The sequence below is a fragment of the Sceloporus undulatus genome, chromosome 2 (assembly GCF_019175285.1).
Source record: "Sceloporus undulatus isolate JIND9_A2432 ecotype Alabama chromosome 2, SceUnd_v1.1, whole genome shotgun sequence".
Taxonomy (NCBI): domain Eukaryota; kingdom Metazoa; phylum Chordata; class Lepidosauria; order Squamata; family Phrynosomatidae; genus Sceloporus; species Sceloporus undulatus.
The window spans coordinates 19179760-19195094 of NC_056523.1; the positions used below are offsets into that span (position 1 = coordinate 19179760).

The window sequence follows — 15335 nt, forward strand, 5'->3', positions numbered from 1 at the left end:
GGTCCTAGACCAATATCCAAAGCACTATACTGTACCTCACTGGATCTCAAGTGTTACTATTTTTGCTTTGGTCAGATCTTTCTGTGACCAGTTCTGGGCACCACAGTTCATGAAGGATACTGACAAGCTGAAATGTATTCAGAAGGAGGCAACAACGATAGTGAAAGGTCAGGATATCAAGCCTTATGAGAAACAACTGGGCATTTTTAGCTTGGAGAAGATAAGACTGAGAAGTGATGTGGTAGCCAACTGTAAATATCTGAAGGGATATCATCTTGTTTTCTGCTCCTCTAGAAACTACAACATGAACCAGTGGGTTCAAAAAGAACAGATTCTAGCTAAACATTAGAAAAAAAACGTCTTGATTGTAAGAGCCATTCAATAGTGGAACTGTCTCAGAAGGTGGGTTCACTTTTGGAAATTTAAAACAGGCTGGATGGCCATCTTTTTAGGAGTGCCTTAGATGTGTATTCCTGCATAGCAGGGGTTTGAGCAAGATATTTGGCATTATAGCAGAAAAGCTCAGACCAAAAAAATTGAGAAATATCTGTCTTTCTCTCAGCTGCTATGAAGAGTCCAATCATTTCAGTGCTGGCAATAGCAGTCCCTTCCTGAATAAATCTTGCCAAGAAAAAGCCACGAGAGGATCAAAATAAGCTGGAGTAAACTGGAAGGTACATAACAACAAAAAGGTAACCTGCATTGCAATAGGGTTTCATAGGATGTTTAAGATTTATTCCGAGAAGGTTCCATTAAATATAGCCTACAGCACCAGATATTCCCCAGTACTCTCCTTTCAAAGCATTTACCAAGTCTGACCCTGCTTAGCCTCCCAGCTCAGACAGGGCATGATACCTTCACGGTATTTAGGCTGGCTACTGCTGGTCTAGAATCAGCCATTATATAATGATTTACAATGGCAGAACCATTGTGGTGTGAATGCATCCTACCTTTCAATGTCTTCCTCTTCCTGGCAATCAAACTCCACATGTTGGCAAATCACGAAAAGTCTCTTATAGTTTCAAAGACACAAGGAAAATCCTACCGCAATTCTTTAGCCTGTCACTGGAGCACCATAAAAAAGAGAATCTCAGGCTCAGCACCTGGGAGCTCTAGATGCATTGTTTCTACTCCCATATTTAGTCACAGAAGTGATGGTAATAGAGCAGGGGTGAGAAACCTTAGTGGACCTATAGCCAATTTGGCCACACAGACTGCCTAACAATGTGGGGAAAAACTGAAAATAGCCAAGTCTAAGTAAAGTTTTGGTCTTTGACTGTAATAAAGAATTTCTTTCTAAGTAAGGTTTTGAAAAATTGGAATTCTGTGATATGAAATAGTACAGAGGAGCCTTGTGACCAATTTAAAGGATGAATCACTGCTCCTGAATATTTCTAGGAAATTCACCTCCATTTTGGTTTTGGTTTTTCCTTTTTAGAAAAAAGCTGATCTATGGAGATTAGGGGACACTCTATGGCTGTACTTTGCCCACTCTACAAACAATTTTCTTATAGTGTGTAAGAAACATGAGTTTTAAGGATTGAAAATATAAGCCAGGAGCAACATTATTATTGCTGTTGTTGTTGGTTTATATAGTACCATTGATGTACATGGTGCTTTACTAGTAAAACACCCATAAACAGTGGTCCTGCAAAGGCATGCCATCTACAAATAATGAAAAATACTGAAACTGATAGAAAATAAATGCTTATCTGCTCATTGGCAGACTGGCTTCTACCTAATGGGAAAAAAATACTGTAGGTGAGCTGGAATGGATTTAACATGAAACCCATTGCTTCATTAAGTGGTCTTAATTTCTAAATTTAATTTCCATTTCTTTTTGGAGCAAGAAAAGTAAATGCATGATGCTAACACTGGACTGGGACCCTTGCCCATAAACACTCATTTTTTAAAAAATAGCATTGTGGGAATGAAGACTATTTCCTTTTGCTCCTCGGTGGCCACTTACTCAGTCTCCCTGATACCTTTGATCCCACTGAAGTTCCCTTTTGCCCTTAATACAGCCCTCATCCATTGCTGAGGCTTCATTCTTACCCTCAAGAGAAAAGGATAGGGCCACACTTTTCTTAAAGTTCTGCTTCATTTCTCTTGTGATCCACTATACACAGTGAAAGGGAGCTTGTGGAAAAATTACTTTTTTGGACTACAGCTCCCAGAATCTCAGCATACACTTGGCCATGCTAGCTGAGGGATTGTGGAAATGGTAGTCCAAAAAAAGAAACTGTCCAAACAACTCTTCCCCATTATTCTTCCCCTCAAACACACATCACTATTAATATCTGGAGGAGAAAAGTACAGATGTCACTGTTCATCAATATTTTGAAAAATTATTATTATTCTCACATGCCTCTCATACACCAAGAGTCAACAGACTCCTATCCACACAAGTGGATAAGCATTTGTAATAATCCAGCATTATCTTCTGTTCAAGCCATTCACTGATCCCAAGAAGGTACATCTAGAAGAGGAATCCATTTGTGTCATTTACCCATTTCAAATTTTCTTAAAGTTTGTGCACATTCACTCATGTTTTTTTCCTTTCCGAGAGAATTTCCAGAAGACAAAAAAGAATTTAACCGCTCTCTTACTGGAACACCCCCAGAGGGCTTTCACATTATTCTTAACTTCTTTTTGGCTGAAGAGAAGTAATCAGTTAAGACTTCTTCTTTATTTCCATGTCTCTGTTAGCCATCCAGAGTTATTGGGCAAAGTGATGTAACCACTTCTTCACCATCTCAAGCTTTTAGCATCAATCTTGAAGGTAGCAACTGCCCTCAGGAACTGTGTTTCTGCCGCTTCCAGAAGCGTTTGACATCTGAGTGACCAGCAGGCGTCACCACCATGAGACGCTTGGAAGGGTTCTCAAAAACAAGCACCCCAAGTTCCCTCGCATGATCACGCAACAGCTCAAAATCCACCTGGGACAGGAACTGGTTGTAGAGAACACCTGGGAAAGAGGAGAGTAAAAACACAGTTGAGAGGGTGGTGGTGGAGGGAAACTCAAGAGGAAGTGAGCCAGGAAGAAGAAAAGTACACAAGCATAAATGGGCATGAGAAAGGGAAAGCCATGGCTCAAAGGCAGCATGGAGAGAACCAAGAATGGGAGAGGTGGGATATAAAGAAAAGACCACAATTACAGCAAGAGAAAAGAGAAGCAATGCAGAAAAAAGAAGAATTTAAGGAGTGTATGATGGGGTGAGAGATGAAATGAAAGACACTTTTAAGCCAGGTGGTTATAAAGTGTAGAATATGCACCAAGTTTGCGTCGGCCAAGAGGAGAGTTTGGAGAAAGTATAAACAGACACACACATGCATGTGTTTTTAAACGTGTTTAAAAAAGACCAAAGGCAGTAGACTAGTGATTCCCAAACTTTGGCCCTTCAGATGTTTTGGCCTTCAGCTTCTAGAATTCCTGATGGTTGGCCAAGTTAGTTGGGACTTCTGGGAGTTGAAGTCCAAAACACCTGGAGGACTAAAGTCTGGGAATCACTGCAGTAGAAGATTAGAGAAGCGAAGGAAAAAACAGAAATAACCAATGGACAGCTGCAGATAGAAGAGGCAAACAAGACAAAGCACAAAGACAAAGATGAGAAGAAAGGGGGATAAGTCAAGAAGAGAGGAAAGGATCTGGCAAAACACCACTCGGCTGTAAACCATCTTCTATTTCTCATAAGTGAGGACAAAAAAATTCCCAGTTCATTCCCCTCTGCAGAAAAGACAAATATTTCAGTGCAGTTGTGCCAGGTATTTGCCCATCCCAAAGTGTTTCAGGAAACTATTCTGTACAGAAATACATGTGTTTGGGTGTATGAAAAATGGGTCAGCCAAGGGGAGAGATTAAAGTATATATACACACACACACATGCATGTGTTTTTTAAACATGTGTTTAAATGCCAGTTTCTAGAGCCCCACATGTATTTTTAATGCTAGACTGCTGTTTTCTAGGCAACCTCTAGCAATCTCGCATAGCAAAAACATTGCACAGAAAGCAGAAATCTTGCTCCAAAAAAAGCCAACAATGTCACTATTTTTGTGTGCAAGATTGCTGTTTTTAGACAAAAAACAGCAACCTTCCAAAAATAAAATAAAAATCCATATATGAATGGAAACAGTGGAGGTGTGTGTGTGCTTGCAGAAAATGCTACAAAAACATCAAGGTGTATTGCTGTACAGAATAATTTCCCCAAACACTGAGAGATGTGTAAAAACCAGGTGAAAAATGTGAAATCCTCACCACTGTATTATTCTTCCTGAGTGGGTTTCCCTAGTGTCAGGAAACCCATTTTCAGCCAAGAAACAAATAATAGCAAATATTCTTCCCATCCCAACCTCCTCACTAGGATATTGATGTATCTATAACAAAAGTGCTATGAATACAGGGCAAAGCAACAATCCCTCAAAATGCCTATGGCATAATGCATTTTTCAGTATTGATCTCCCTTTCCTGCTCATATGCTCACCCTCAGAGAAGCGCAATCTGTCCCGCTCCAGCTCCCATAGCCGGATTTGGTCTGTGATTGTAGGGGGCAGCACAGGGGTCTGTTGGAAAATGAAAAGTGAAAGTGCTATGATCACATGGAAAAGCAACCACACCTCAGAAAGCTTACAGCAGAATGTATTTGTTAGTTTGTAAAGCCCTATATAAGTTTTTATTTGCTGTTGTGTGCCTTCAAGTCATTTCAATCTTATGGCAACCCTAAGGAAAACCTATTATGGGGTTTTCTTGGCAAGATTTATTCAGAGGGGATTTGCCCTCCGCCTTCCTCTAAGGCTGAGAAAGTGTGACTTGCCCCAAGTCACCCAGTGGATTTCCATGGCTGGGTAGGTATTTGGGCCCTGGTCTTCAAAGTTGTAGTTTTCATATTTTCTTCTATTTAAAAAAAATGGACTCAGTCCAGATGAAGGTTCTGTTACTGGGTGGTTCATTGCTCCAGCTGACTGGTGTCCTAACTCTTCTGCAGATGGTTATACCCCCTTCAGATCACAGTTGTTTGGGGTTTTTGTTGTTCTGTGCCTTCCAACTTATGGCAAACCAAAGGTGACCCTATCATGGGGTTTTGTTCAGAAGTTTGCCATTGCCTTCCCCTGAATGCTAAAGGCACGTGACTTGCCCAAGATCCCCTAATGGGTTTTATGGCTGAGCAGGAATTGAACCCTGGTCTCCAGAGTTGTAGTCAAGCACTGAAACCACTATGCCATGCTGGCTCCTTGTTTAGGGGTACTCCTAGATATATCAATGTCACTTGTTGCACAGGTGGCCTCAATGACAGGAAGTGTTTATTAACTCAAGCTGATATCACATTGATGATTCTTTCTAGATAGGGTTGCCTGGGGGCGGGACTTTCCCGGTTTGGGGGGGTTCGCACGGTCCTGCCTCGGTTTGGCCCCGCCCCCGGGATCCCCCCCAGGGAGGCTCTGGATGCGGCTCCACGATCGCAGAGTCCTCTGAGGCCTGGCTGTCTCCCAGGCCCCAGCCAGGCCCAGGCCCAGGCAGCGGCTCCGCGATCGTGGAGGCCTTGGACAAGGTTTAAAAATATAGGACCTTTTTTTTTTTGCCAGGGGTGAGGGAGAAAAAGGTCCTACATTTTTAAATCTTGACCTACATTTTTTCCGGTTTGGAGGTCCTCAGGGATGGCAACCCTATTTCTAAACAGAGAGAGCTACGTGTTTTCTTGGGTGGATTACAGCAGCGTTTTGTATGTGGTAGTGGTTCTCATGCTCTCTGATGAGGGGGCTGGCATTCCCTCCCACCCCAATGTGGCAGGAACTGTAGTATATTTGTGTCCATTGCCAAAAATATCTTTCTTTCCTGGAAACTCTCCATGGACTGATAGCCAATGGCTCGCAGACTGGCACCAATCCATGGACAACTAGTCTGAGTAGCACTGGTACTCATATATTCTGAGTAGCACTGTTGTGGGCCTACCTTTGGAAAAGGCTTGGAAACCAGTTAGTTCAAAACAAAAGTTGTTAAATTACAAATCGGGACTAAATCAATATGACATTTTCTCTTTTTTAGTTCACCTTTAGAGGCCATCTGTTGGGTGACACCACCAAAGGAAGTCAGCTGGGTGGCTATAAAATAGGGGGGCGTCTCAGCTGTACACTCCTACTTAAGGAAGCAACCATACTGTTACCTTTTCAACACTAGGCAAAGACCTTCTTTTCCTACCAAGCATTTCAGATTTTATGGTGGTTTTTCTGTACTTTTCCTATAGACTTTTCTTTAAAATCTACTACATTTTATAGTAGTTTATTTTATTCTTTCATTTTTTTTGTAATCCACTCAGAGAAGTACTAATTGGATTAAAAAAATAAAGCTACAATGACTACAGTCCTGGAGATTTTTTTGTCTTGTCGCTACTAGTGTAATAACAGTTCTTCCCTTTGGAACTGGCTTACCAGTGTTTGGGCAGAATCCTTCAGTCCATATTCCATATTTTGTCTCTTTTAGTAATGAATAAACAGTAATAATAAGTATATAATATGTTCTGCTATTATTTTATCTTTTGTTTTTTAAAGGATTTGTTTTAGAGTTTTAATTCTAGGTACTGATTAAATTTATTTTAATAATAATTTTATATGTTATTAAAATTATATATTTTTTTAAAATGTATATACTTTTTAAATTATATTTGTCTTAATTTTTTGTAAGCCGTATTGAGTCTCAATGTAAAAAAATACAGGATATAAATGATTAAATAACAACAATATTTAAGCATCCATCCTAAGTTCCTCCCAATATCCTTGTAGAAGATGACTTGCTGAGAAGCGTTTTAAAAAAAGCATTAGCCCTCTTAAACAGAGTGGCATTCTTTTTATATCCTCTCATCCACAGACCTGACCACCATAACCATTTTCTCACCTGTTTCAGCATCACAGGGTGAGCTCTAGTACGCAGGAAGTGAATGATCTGCAAGAAAGAGAAACCAATAGGAATGAACCAAATTTGCCCCTAATATATTTTGAATTGGATACTTACAGTATGATTACCTCCTAATGCATATTTTTGTTGTGGCTGAGAAATGTCCCAGGAGCAGAAAATTAACACAGCAAACAGAACCAGCCCATACCTCCCTACACTTCTTAGACCAGGTTTCAAGAGTCTCCTGGTTTTTACCTGATCTGCTGTAATGCCATTGGCGATGGCCTGCTGCACACTTTCACGAGTGACTTGAGCCACCACTAAGTTGGGGAAGCGATAGAGCATTTCAGAGAAGAGGGCAATGAGTGCAATCTGCAGCTCAGAATCTGAAAAGCGAAAAAGATCAGATCTTAATTTCCAAAGGAGGCTCAAGCTCAAGTCTTCTTCAAAAACACATCCATTGATCTGGATGAAATCTCTCTTAAACCAAGGTTGAGTGCTGTGAAACAGAAATATATCATGCACATGTCCAAGTTCACTACTTCCTTCATTATTGTTTTGCATGTTCTATTGCCAAGCTCCAGAAGGACAGGTTGCTTACTTGTAACACAGTTGTTTGAGTGGTCATCTGTGAATTTACACAAATGAGTTATCGTTTCCCTGAGCAGAATAACCCATTTGTGTGATTCACAGAGACCATGAAAAAGAACTTAAAGTTTTGAAAAGTAGATGAAGGACCACAGTTCAATAGCATATTATCAATTTTATGTAAAGGTTCTAGCTTCAACGCCTGGCATTTTTAGTTTTTTTAAAACAAAGGAACATATAGTATTCAGTAATATAAATATAACATAAAATAGGATGGGAAAGATCCTCTCACTGAGACCTTGAACAGCTGCTGCCAGTCAGAGTAAACAGTAATGGGCTGGATCAGGAGTAGACTGGACCCCACTGGACTTTGGGGGTCTACTCCTCACTGCCTCCATTTTAAGTTTTTAATCATTTTCTTTTACAACTTTGACTTTTGCGGATTTGACTATTCACAGATTTGATTAGTATATTCTCTCTGGGAATCTCTAGGTCCTCCAGTGCGACTCTACTAGCTGACCACAGAGTCATGCTGGAGGCCCCAGAAATTCCTAGAGAAAACACTTCTCTAGCCATCTGTAGGTCTTCCAGCACAATTCTATGGTAAATTTACAGCGCTTTATAAATAAAGGTTAATAATAATAATAACTTCCACCTGATGTTGACACTGAGTTGTGCTGAAGGACCCAGAGATTCCTAAAGGACCGTTATCTCAGGTAAAATAAAATAGCGATTTTTTAAATATGCGATTTTTCCACTTTCACAAGACACTGCACCTTCAACCTTAGCGAATGTGGAGGGCCCACTGTATTCATTTTTTTAAAATTACGAATAAATCCCAAATGTTCTTTCGCTAGCATTCTTATCCTCCTGACTTTCCTCTGCCCCCTTCTCCTAGGTCAGGTAGTGAGGCCCCTCTTACTTCTTCTCTCCCTCATAGTTTTTTCCTCCTTCTCTTCCATCTGGAGGGAGGCAGAATGAGTGAGTGCTCCCTCACTTGTACACCCACCTTGAATCCCATTTTGGGAGTAAGCTGGGATATAAATCTAATAAATAAATAAATAAATAAATAAATAAATCCCTCCCTTACTGTTGTTGCTGCCACCAGCAATGAAGTCAAAGAAACAAACACCATTGCAATTAGCAGCCAGCTCTTCTGTAGAAATGACAGCTTCCCAAAAGGGTCCTCAAAGCAGGGAGAACTAAGGAAATAGTTTATGTTGCAGCATAGACAATACTCCCAGTGTTCAATGTAGATGTTTAAATCTGGCTTTAATTTTTTTTATTATTGTTCAATCTCATTTTAATTGTTGTATCTTGCTAATTTTTAACTATGTGTTTTTAAAAAATTTTGTAAGCCATTCTGCACCCTGAACTGGTAAAAAGGCAAGATAGAAAAAAACAAACCCAGCCACAACAACAACAACAACAAAAAAAAAAACAATCCTCAGTTCTCCTACCAAACAGCCTGGTGCTGAAGACTCAAGCAGTCAAGAAAAAGGCAGCAGCAGCAGCAGCCTTGTTTCTTCTTTCATCTTTGGAATCGGGAGGGAAGGAGTGAGCAAGTGGTAAGTTCCACTTCAACACAGGCCTTGGGGTGGTCACTTGCAACTTCTTTACCATCGGATAATTGGCTGCTTTGCTTTCTAAGCTTTCTTAGTTCCTCCCCCTCCCCCCAAGACTTTTTTTCCTCACCTTTCCTGGACAATGAGTGACTCTCTGCCCTGTTGTGACAGCAGGGAGAATAAGCTACTGGGAGATAAGGGAGCTTGGGAAGTAGGGCAGCCACAGCAGTGTCATGGAGGAACAGTAAAGCTTCTACCACTATTACTAATGCCACTATCACTGCAATTGGTGCCATTGAAAAATCATGTGTCCAAATTTCAGGAGCTGCATGCACCCCATGAGCTGCTCTTCCTATATTCCTGGTCCACACTGATTAACAGTCTGGGCTGGCATCTTCCTATCCAAATAAGAAAGTCAGTTCTGAGCAATACCCTAGTGAATCAGACTGGTATAACATTATCAAACAGTTTTTCAGGGAGACTGAAAAACAGGGGGTTCTTCAAAAACCTTGGTTACATCTCAGATGAAGTGGCCTTGGATTACAATATTAAGGCTATCAGTTTAAAATCTGCAGATCTTGGTCAAGTGGGGGACATCAGCCAGGAAACAATGGTTCAAAATCACAAAACAAGAGGAAGAGAACGTGAGGAAGGACTCTGTGAATGAAGTAAACCAACATGTCAAGGGCACACTGGGCTTTGACCTCTGACCTGTGTATGCATAGATCCTGTAGTTTGTCTCCACAACGATAAAGCCCTGGTTATGAGTATCCACCGTAGTGCCTGAGATGCCAGAGGAAAGGTTGATGGCTAGGCGGGTGGGGTAGTAACGCCTGGATTTCCTCTGGAAGGGGAGAAGGATCAGCAGTGGGAGAAAGATCCTTGCAAGTTTAAAAGCTTTTACTCTCCTTACAATTCTCAGTCCAAAAATACAATCTCAACTCATTGTCTTCACTTTGTTGATCACTGCCACTAACACTTCTACAACCTGCAGCCTTGTATTTTTTTCAAATAATCCCATGTTTCCCCCAATCCCTGATACTATATTTCATTTAATCAACCAGTACTCTACCCACCTTTTATGGCTTACCTTTCTCTGAAAGACTAGACCAAACTCCCGTAGATGTTGAAGAAAGTTTAACAAAGATTCACTCATGCCTTCCACAGAATAATCCTGGAGGAAAAGAGTTAGAAATTAAGACTCATTTGTAACAGAGTTGCATTACTTATTTCATAAATGGTGACTGACAACCAAATTAGAGTGGCTTGATTCTGTTGCACTCTTCCTTAACCTAGTGTTCACCAAAGGTTTGGACTTCTAATTTCTATCACTCCAGCTAAGTGTGGCCAGTGATCAGGAATGCTGGGACTTGTAGTCCAAACATGTTGAGGCACAAAGCTGAGGAAGGCTGCTCCAGCACTGGGACACTTGACAAAAGTTCTGCCTTTTGCAGTTTATCTGACATAGCATTCAAATCAGTGGGAACTCACATATGGATTGCCCAGATCCGAGTCTAACACTCTAACCACTCTAACCAGATATACCACACTGGAATTTATCTGTCCCATGTCCTCCCCCCCACTCCCCGATTTATACGCCCTATTTAATAGACTGGCACGAGGAGTATTCTTTTTTCTTTCTCACCTTGCCAAGAGTGGAAAAGCTGAGCTGAAAGAGGAAGGAAAGAATCTCCACCAGGTCCATGCCCCGGGTCTGCAAGGAATGATTCAGAGAAAGAAAGAAAGTTCAGCACAACTGGGAACAGACCAAGCAAATGAAGCCAAAATGGATAGACACAATCACTTCTCCTCACCTCAGCTGACTGGAGATACTGCAGCATGAAGTACCAGAGCTGAGATGAGGTATCCAGTAACAGGAACTGGAAGCCAGAAGATGTAATGCAAGGTGGTTCACCAGGTTCACTACTGGAGAGAAAAGCACTCAAAGTTAAAAGAAACAGAGAGCTAGACACCTATTAATTCAGGATGTGATATCTTATTTTTGTTGTTGTGCTGTGTCTTCAAGTTGTTTCCAATTTATGGCGACCCTACATTGAAACAATCATGGGGTTTTGTACTTCTGTATTATTCGTACACTCATCCTGTACAGAAGTACACATGCCCTTTTGCACATACAGAATATCACATTAAGTGAACTCATCTAAAAGGGGTGGGCAACCGAGAAAGACTAGGGAGCTACATCAACCATCCAGGAGAATGTGGAAGGCTGTACCTGGCACCACATCTGCTCCATATATTGTCTCTGGGGCCTTCAAACATGGTGGAAATGCTCTCCACAGCACCTAGAGATCATTTTGGAGCATTTCAGAGGGAAAATGTAATTTTTGACCCGGGGGGGGGGGGGGGGGTCAGAAAATTTGTCTTGGCACCCATGGTCCCACACTTTGCTCATTCCTGTTATATAAGGATATGAGTTCTGATCCTCTACTATGTTTCTGCTATTACTTCATCTGAGATGAAAGAATACATCAAATTCCAGGAACTGTTACAAGAACAAAGAGAATCCTAAGCTCTCCAGACATTTTGGACTTCAGGACCCTGAAGCCCCAAGGTGAAACTATGGGGGCTGTAGTTTACAATATCTGGACAGCCACAAGTTCCCCATCCCTGAAAAAGATAAAAAACTATTTCTGTCAGCTACACCTTACTTCCCTTATCACCAAAAGTCTTTGCAAAAAATCAAATCAAATACAATACAATCAAAAATACATTTTGCATAAATCATCTTTCTGTAAAACAGTTACAGGAAATGCTATGATTATGAAACACAGTAAATAAAAGCTGAAATAAAAGACGTTTCTCAATTTGATCACTCCACAAGTATTCTCCATCTATTTCCTTTGCCTCTTACCTCTTCATCAGGCCAGCTTCAATGAGCAGCTGAGCTAAATCTTGGCTCACTGCTGCACTAGGAGAGCCTACCATAAAGTCCAAAATGACCTAAGAGAAGGTGTAAAGAAACAGAAGGGTGTGTCCACACTGAAAGGTTTTTGCAGAGGTTGGTTCATAGTTAGCTACACACTGTTGCAAAACAGACCCAATTCCCGCAATGACAATCTGTTTGACAACAGCTGAGGTCCCCTTAATGTAAAGAGCATAACCAATACATTCCTTATACCAAGTACTAAACAGACAGAAAATGAAACATGGTCCTCAAAACAGCGCTACACTGGGACTCAGTTGCAGGATGTTGGGGGACAGTGAAATACAAACACAGCCTAAACTGCCAGAACACTAAGACAAAGAAACAGAAATACTCACCTCCCACCTCTCTTCAGCATATTTGTCTAGAGATGGGACATCCCGGGCATGCTTGTCTGGTCCTAACTGGCTAGTGTCATCAGACCAGGCCTTACCACTGCAGAGAAAAGATGAGAAACAGAAAATGCAGGTTAGATGTAACCACATTTCAGCCAACATCAACATTATTTACCTTCCATCTAAAAATTTCAGAGCATAATAAAATCAGCTCGACCCATTTAAAGCAAGGTAAATAATGAACATGATTTTAAAAGGCTAAAAACACATTAAACCATTTTACAAGTTAAAAGAAGACAGATTAAAACTGGCTAAAATAATTTAAATTATTTAAAATGATGTGCGTATGCAGACTTGGATAAAACCAAAAGTTTTAGTAAACAACTATGTGTTCACTCGGCACCAGAATAACAGCAATGTTTCACCATTATTGCTAAACCAGGGTGAAAGCAAACTCTGCTCTGAGTCTCTCCCTTGATACCTCAGACCAGAATTGTCCTTGTGGCTGTCACTTACCCTCCCAGCAGGGCAATACGCAAGTTCTCCTTGAAGATAGGGTTCAAGACAATTCCTTGGAGACCCCCTGGAAGCAACTGCTTGTGCCACAACCGCAGCCCCAGCAAGATATCTGAGCTCTCCTCCTGTTCTCTGAAACAAAAGAACCAATCATGAGCCAAGTAAGCATGGTCAGCAGGAAGAAATGGAGGAGGTGTAGCAGTACACTTCCTTCTCACAGGTAAGGTGTCTAATTTAAAAAGTTTGTATGTACAGCGCTGTGTAAATTTACAGCACTTTTATTTATAAAGGTTAATAATAATAATAATAATAATAATAATAATAATAATAATCTGGACTGGATCAGTAGATACTAAAACATTTATGTGTGTCTCATGTCAGATCACTAAAACTTCCCCTGATGGCAATAGCAATCACCCTCTGAAGAAACTTGCCAAGAAAACTCCATGATAGGTTCACTTTAGGGTTGTTGTAAGTCAGAAAATGACTTGAAGGCACACAACAACAACAACAACTTTAGTAGTAGTAGTAACTGGATCGAGGCATCAAGGTTAGCAGTTATTGGTTGTTTCAATATTTTGTTACATAGCCTGAGCCTTAGAGATGGAAGAACTTAGAAACCAAAAATACTTACTTAGTGTATTTCTTCTTTACCCATGATGCCACAGCTGCTTGAGGGAGAGGTTGTTCAAGAAACAGCATTCGCATAACATAGTTCTTGGCCAAGCCTGGCAGCTCTCTGGAGACATAAGAACAAAGACCTCCATATTCTACTCAGGTATCCTACCTTTAAAGTGGAATAGATAAAAGTTACTCCTGTAGTATTTTACTTCTGGAACTACTGTTGTCACCGTGAGCAGGACAATCATTTTCAAATCCATGATCACTTAATTTGAACATGGACTCATTTTTTCCTGTTTCTGCTAACATATGCAGTCTAACAGAGGCACTTTGTGCATCTGTCACTAGTAGGGTGGCTAATCCACTCTCAGGCTGCACCCTCTGTAGCTCTCCTGGTGCCAAATCTCTGTAAAAAATAAGAGACAACATCTGAATGGTGCCTGTACACCCCAGATTAGCAGACATGAAATTGAATTCACTGCCCCTTAGTAACAATTCTACTGTCAAACATTAAAGCCTGACTTGAATGTAACACTGAAACAGACAAGAAAAATGTTTATATAATTTAGGGAGACTGTCGATCAATGATGGAGCAAATGCTTTCCTGCAGACCCCTCAGGCTGCAGGACACCCTTATCTATGTTGGACTGAAAAAACTCCTACCAGAAACCCTAAGGAGCCATTACTAATCAATGTGGAGAACCCAGAGACATGCTGAGAACTCAGTAGAAGGCAGTTTCCTATACTGCATTTATTCCACGCATTCAACACCATCTTTAAAATGGATTGTATTTATAGCTTATGCAGCCTTAGCACTACAAAAAACTTTGATCCAGAGTGTTATTTAGACTGGGTCTAAATTATTTTAAGAAACATAGTGATGTTTTTATTTCTTCTCCCAATCTCAGAACAGTGAAAGAGTAGCACTCAGATACTGTATTGGGGTGGGTATGGAGTGGGTTCCTCACTCACCGGAAGACTGCTAGACAAGTAGCAGGATGATTGTAGAGACGATCTAGGACTCCTGGGCTGAGGCCCCGCAGGAATTCATGAAGATTCTTGCATTTCAAGTGTACCTTCTGGAGTTTCAACACTGACTCCATACTAAACACTTCAGCTTATTGCTAAGGCATCTCCTCCACTGTGGCAATGTCAGCTGAGAGAAAGATATTTAGATAGTACAAACTTACACGCTTAAACCTTTGCCCAGAAACGAAGCCACAGCTATACTCATTTAAGGGTCAAATGTAAATGCATAAATCTATTTATTAGAGTGATTAACAAACAAAAACTTAATAAATGAATTAACAAAACATTTCAGCTTCTGCCATTGTCATTTGCACAACATAAAAGTATGTTGTATCCAAGGTGACAGTTAAGAACACTGTTGTTGATATTAAGTGCATGACAGTATTAAGTATTGTTCCCTACGTTGAGACCATGCCATGTTAAGATTTTAAGTCTGTGGATCCAGAAATTTCTTCTTTTAATCAAAGTACTTGAAAGAGATGGCCCCTCAATTCCAAACAAAGACAAACCAGTTATAGTATTCAGGGTAAAAATGCTGCTTTAACCGCCCTGGCTCAATGTTAGGGAATTCTGGGAGCTGTAGTTTTGTGAGATATTTAGCCTTCTGTCAGAGAGAGAGAGCATTCAAGTAGTGCCACAATAAACTACAGTTCCCAGGATTCCCTAATAGCACTGAGCCAGGGCAGTTAAAGCGGTCTCAAAGTGGGTTTATTCCTGCAGTGTGTTTTGGACCTCTCTCTCTCTCCAACCATCCTTACCCCCAACACGAGGCTCCAGCTTTACAGTCCTCCCTCGGGTCCGCCTCATTTCCCATCATGCCCTTCATCATCATCATCACAGACAGGAAGAG

General features: G+C 40.8%; 1 protein-coding gene across 3 annotated transcripts; it reads right to left on the reverse strand.

Annotated features, from left to right (window-relative positions):
• Nucleotides 1-2332: 2332 nt before the first annotated feature.
• Nucleotides 2333-15313, reverse strand: GTF2H4 (general transcription factor IIH subunit 4). Of its 3 annotated transcripts, none has more exons than XM_042449910.1 (14): nt 15244-15313; nt 14429-14612; nt 13470-13574; nt 12836-12967; nt 12323-12419; nt 11913-12001; nt 10855-10963; nt 10686-10754; nt 10131-10214; nt 9752-9884; nt 7143-7273; nt 6888-6935; nt 4483-4561; nt 2333-2968 (listed from the first exon to the last, which is right to left on the reverse strand). In XM_042449910.1, the coding sequence occupies exons 2-14, from the start codon at nt 14557-14559 to the stop codon at nt 2796-2798; spliced, it is 1380 nt and encodes a 459-aa protein (XP_042305844.1). In that variant the 5' UTR covers nt 14560-14612; nt 15244-15313; the 3' UTR covers nt 2333-2795. The 3 variants fall into 3 exon arrangements, with proteins under 3 accessions (XP_042305844.1, XP_042305843.1, XP_042305845.1); XM_042449909.1 differs by having other exon boundaries at nt 10855-10966; XM_042449911.1 differs by lacking the exon at nt 15244-15313 and having other exon boundaries at nt 10855-10966; nt 13470-13622; nt 14429-14514.
• Between the last annotated feature and the right edge of the window lie 22 nt (nt 15314-15335).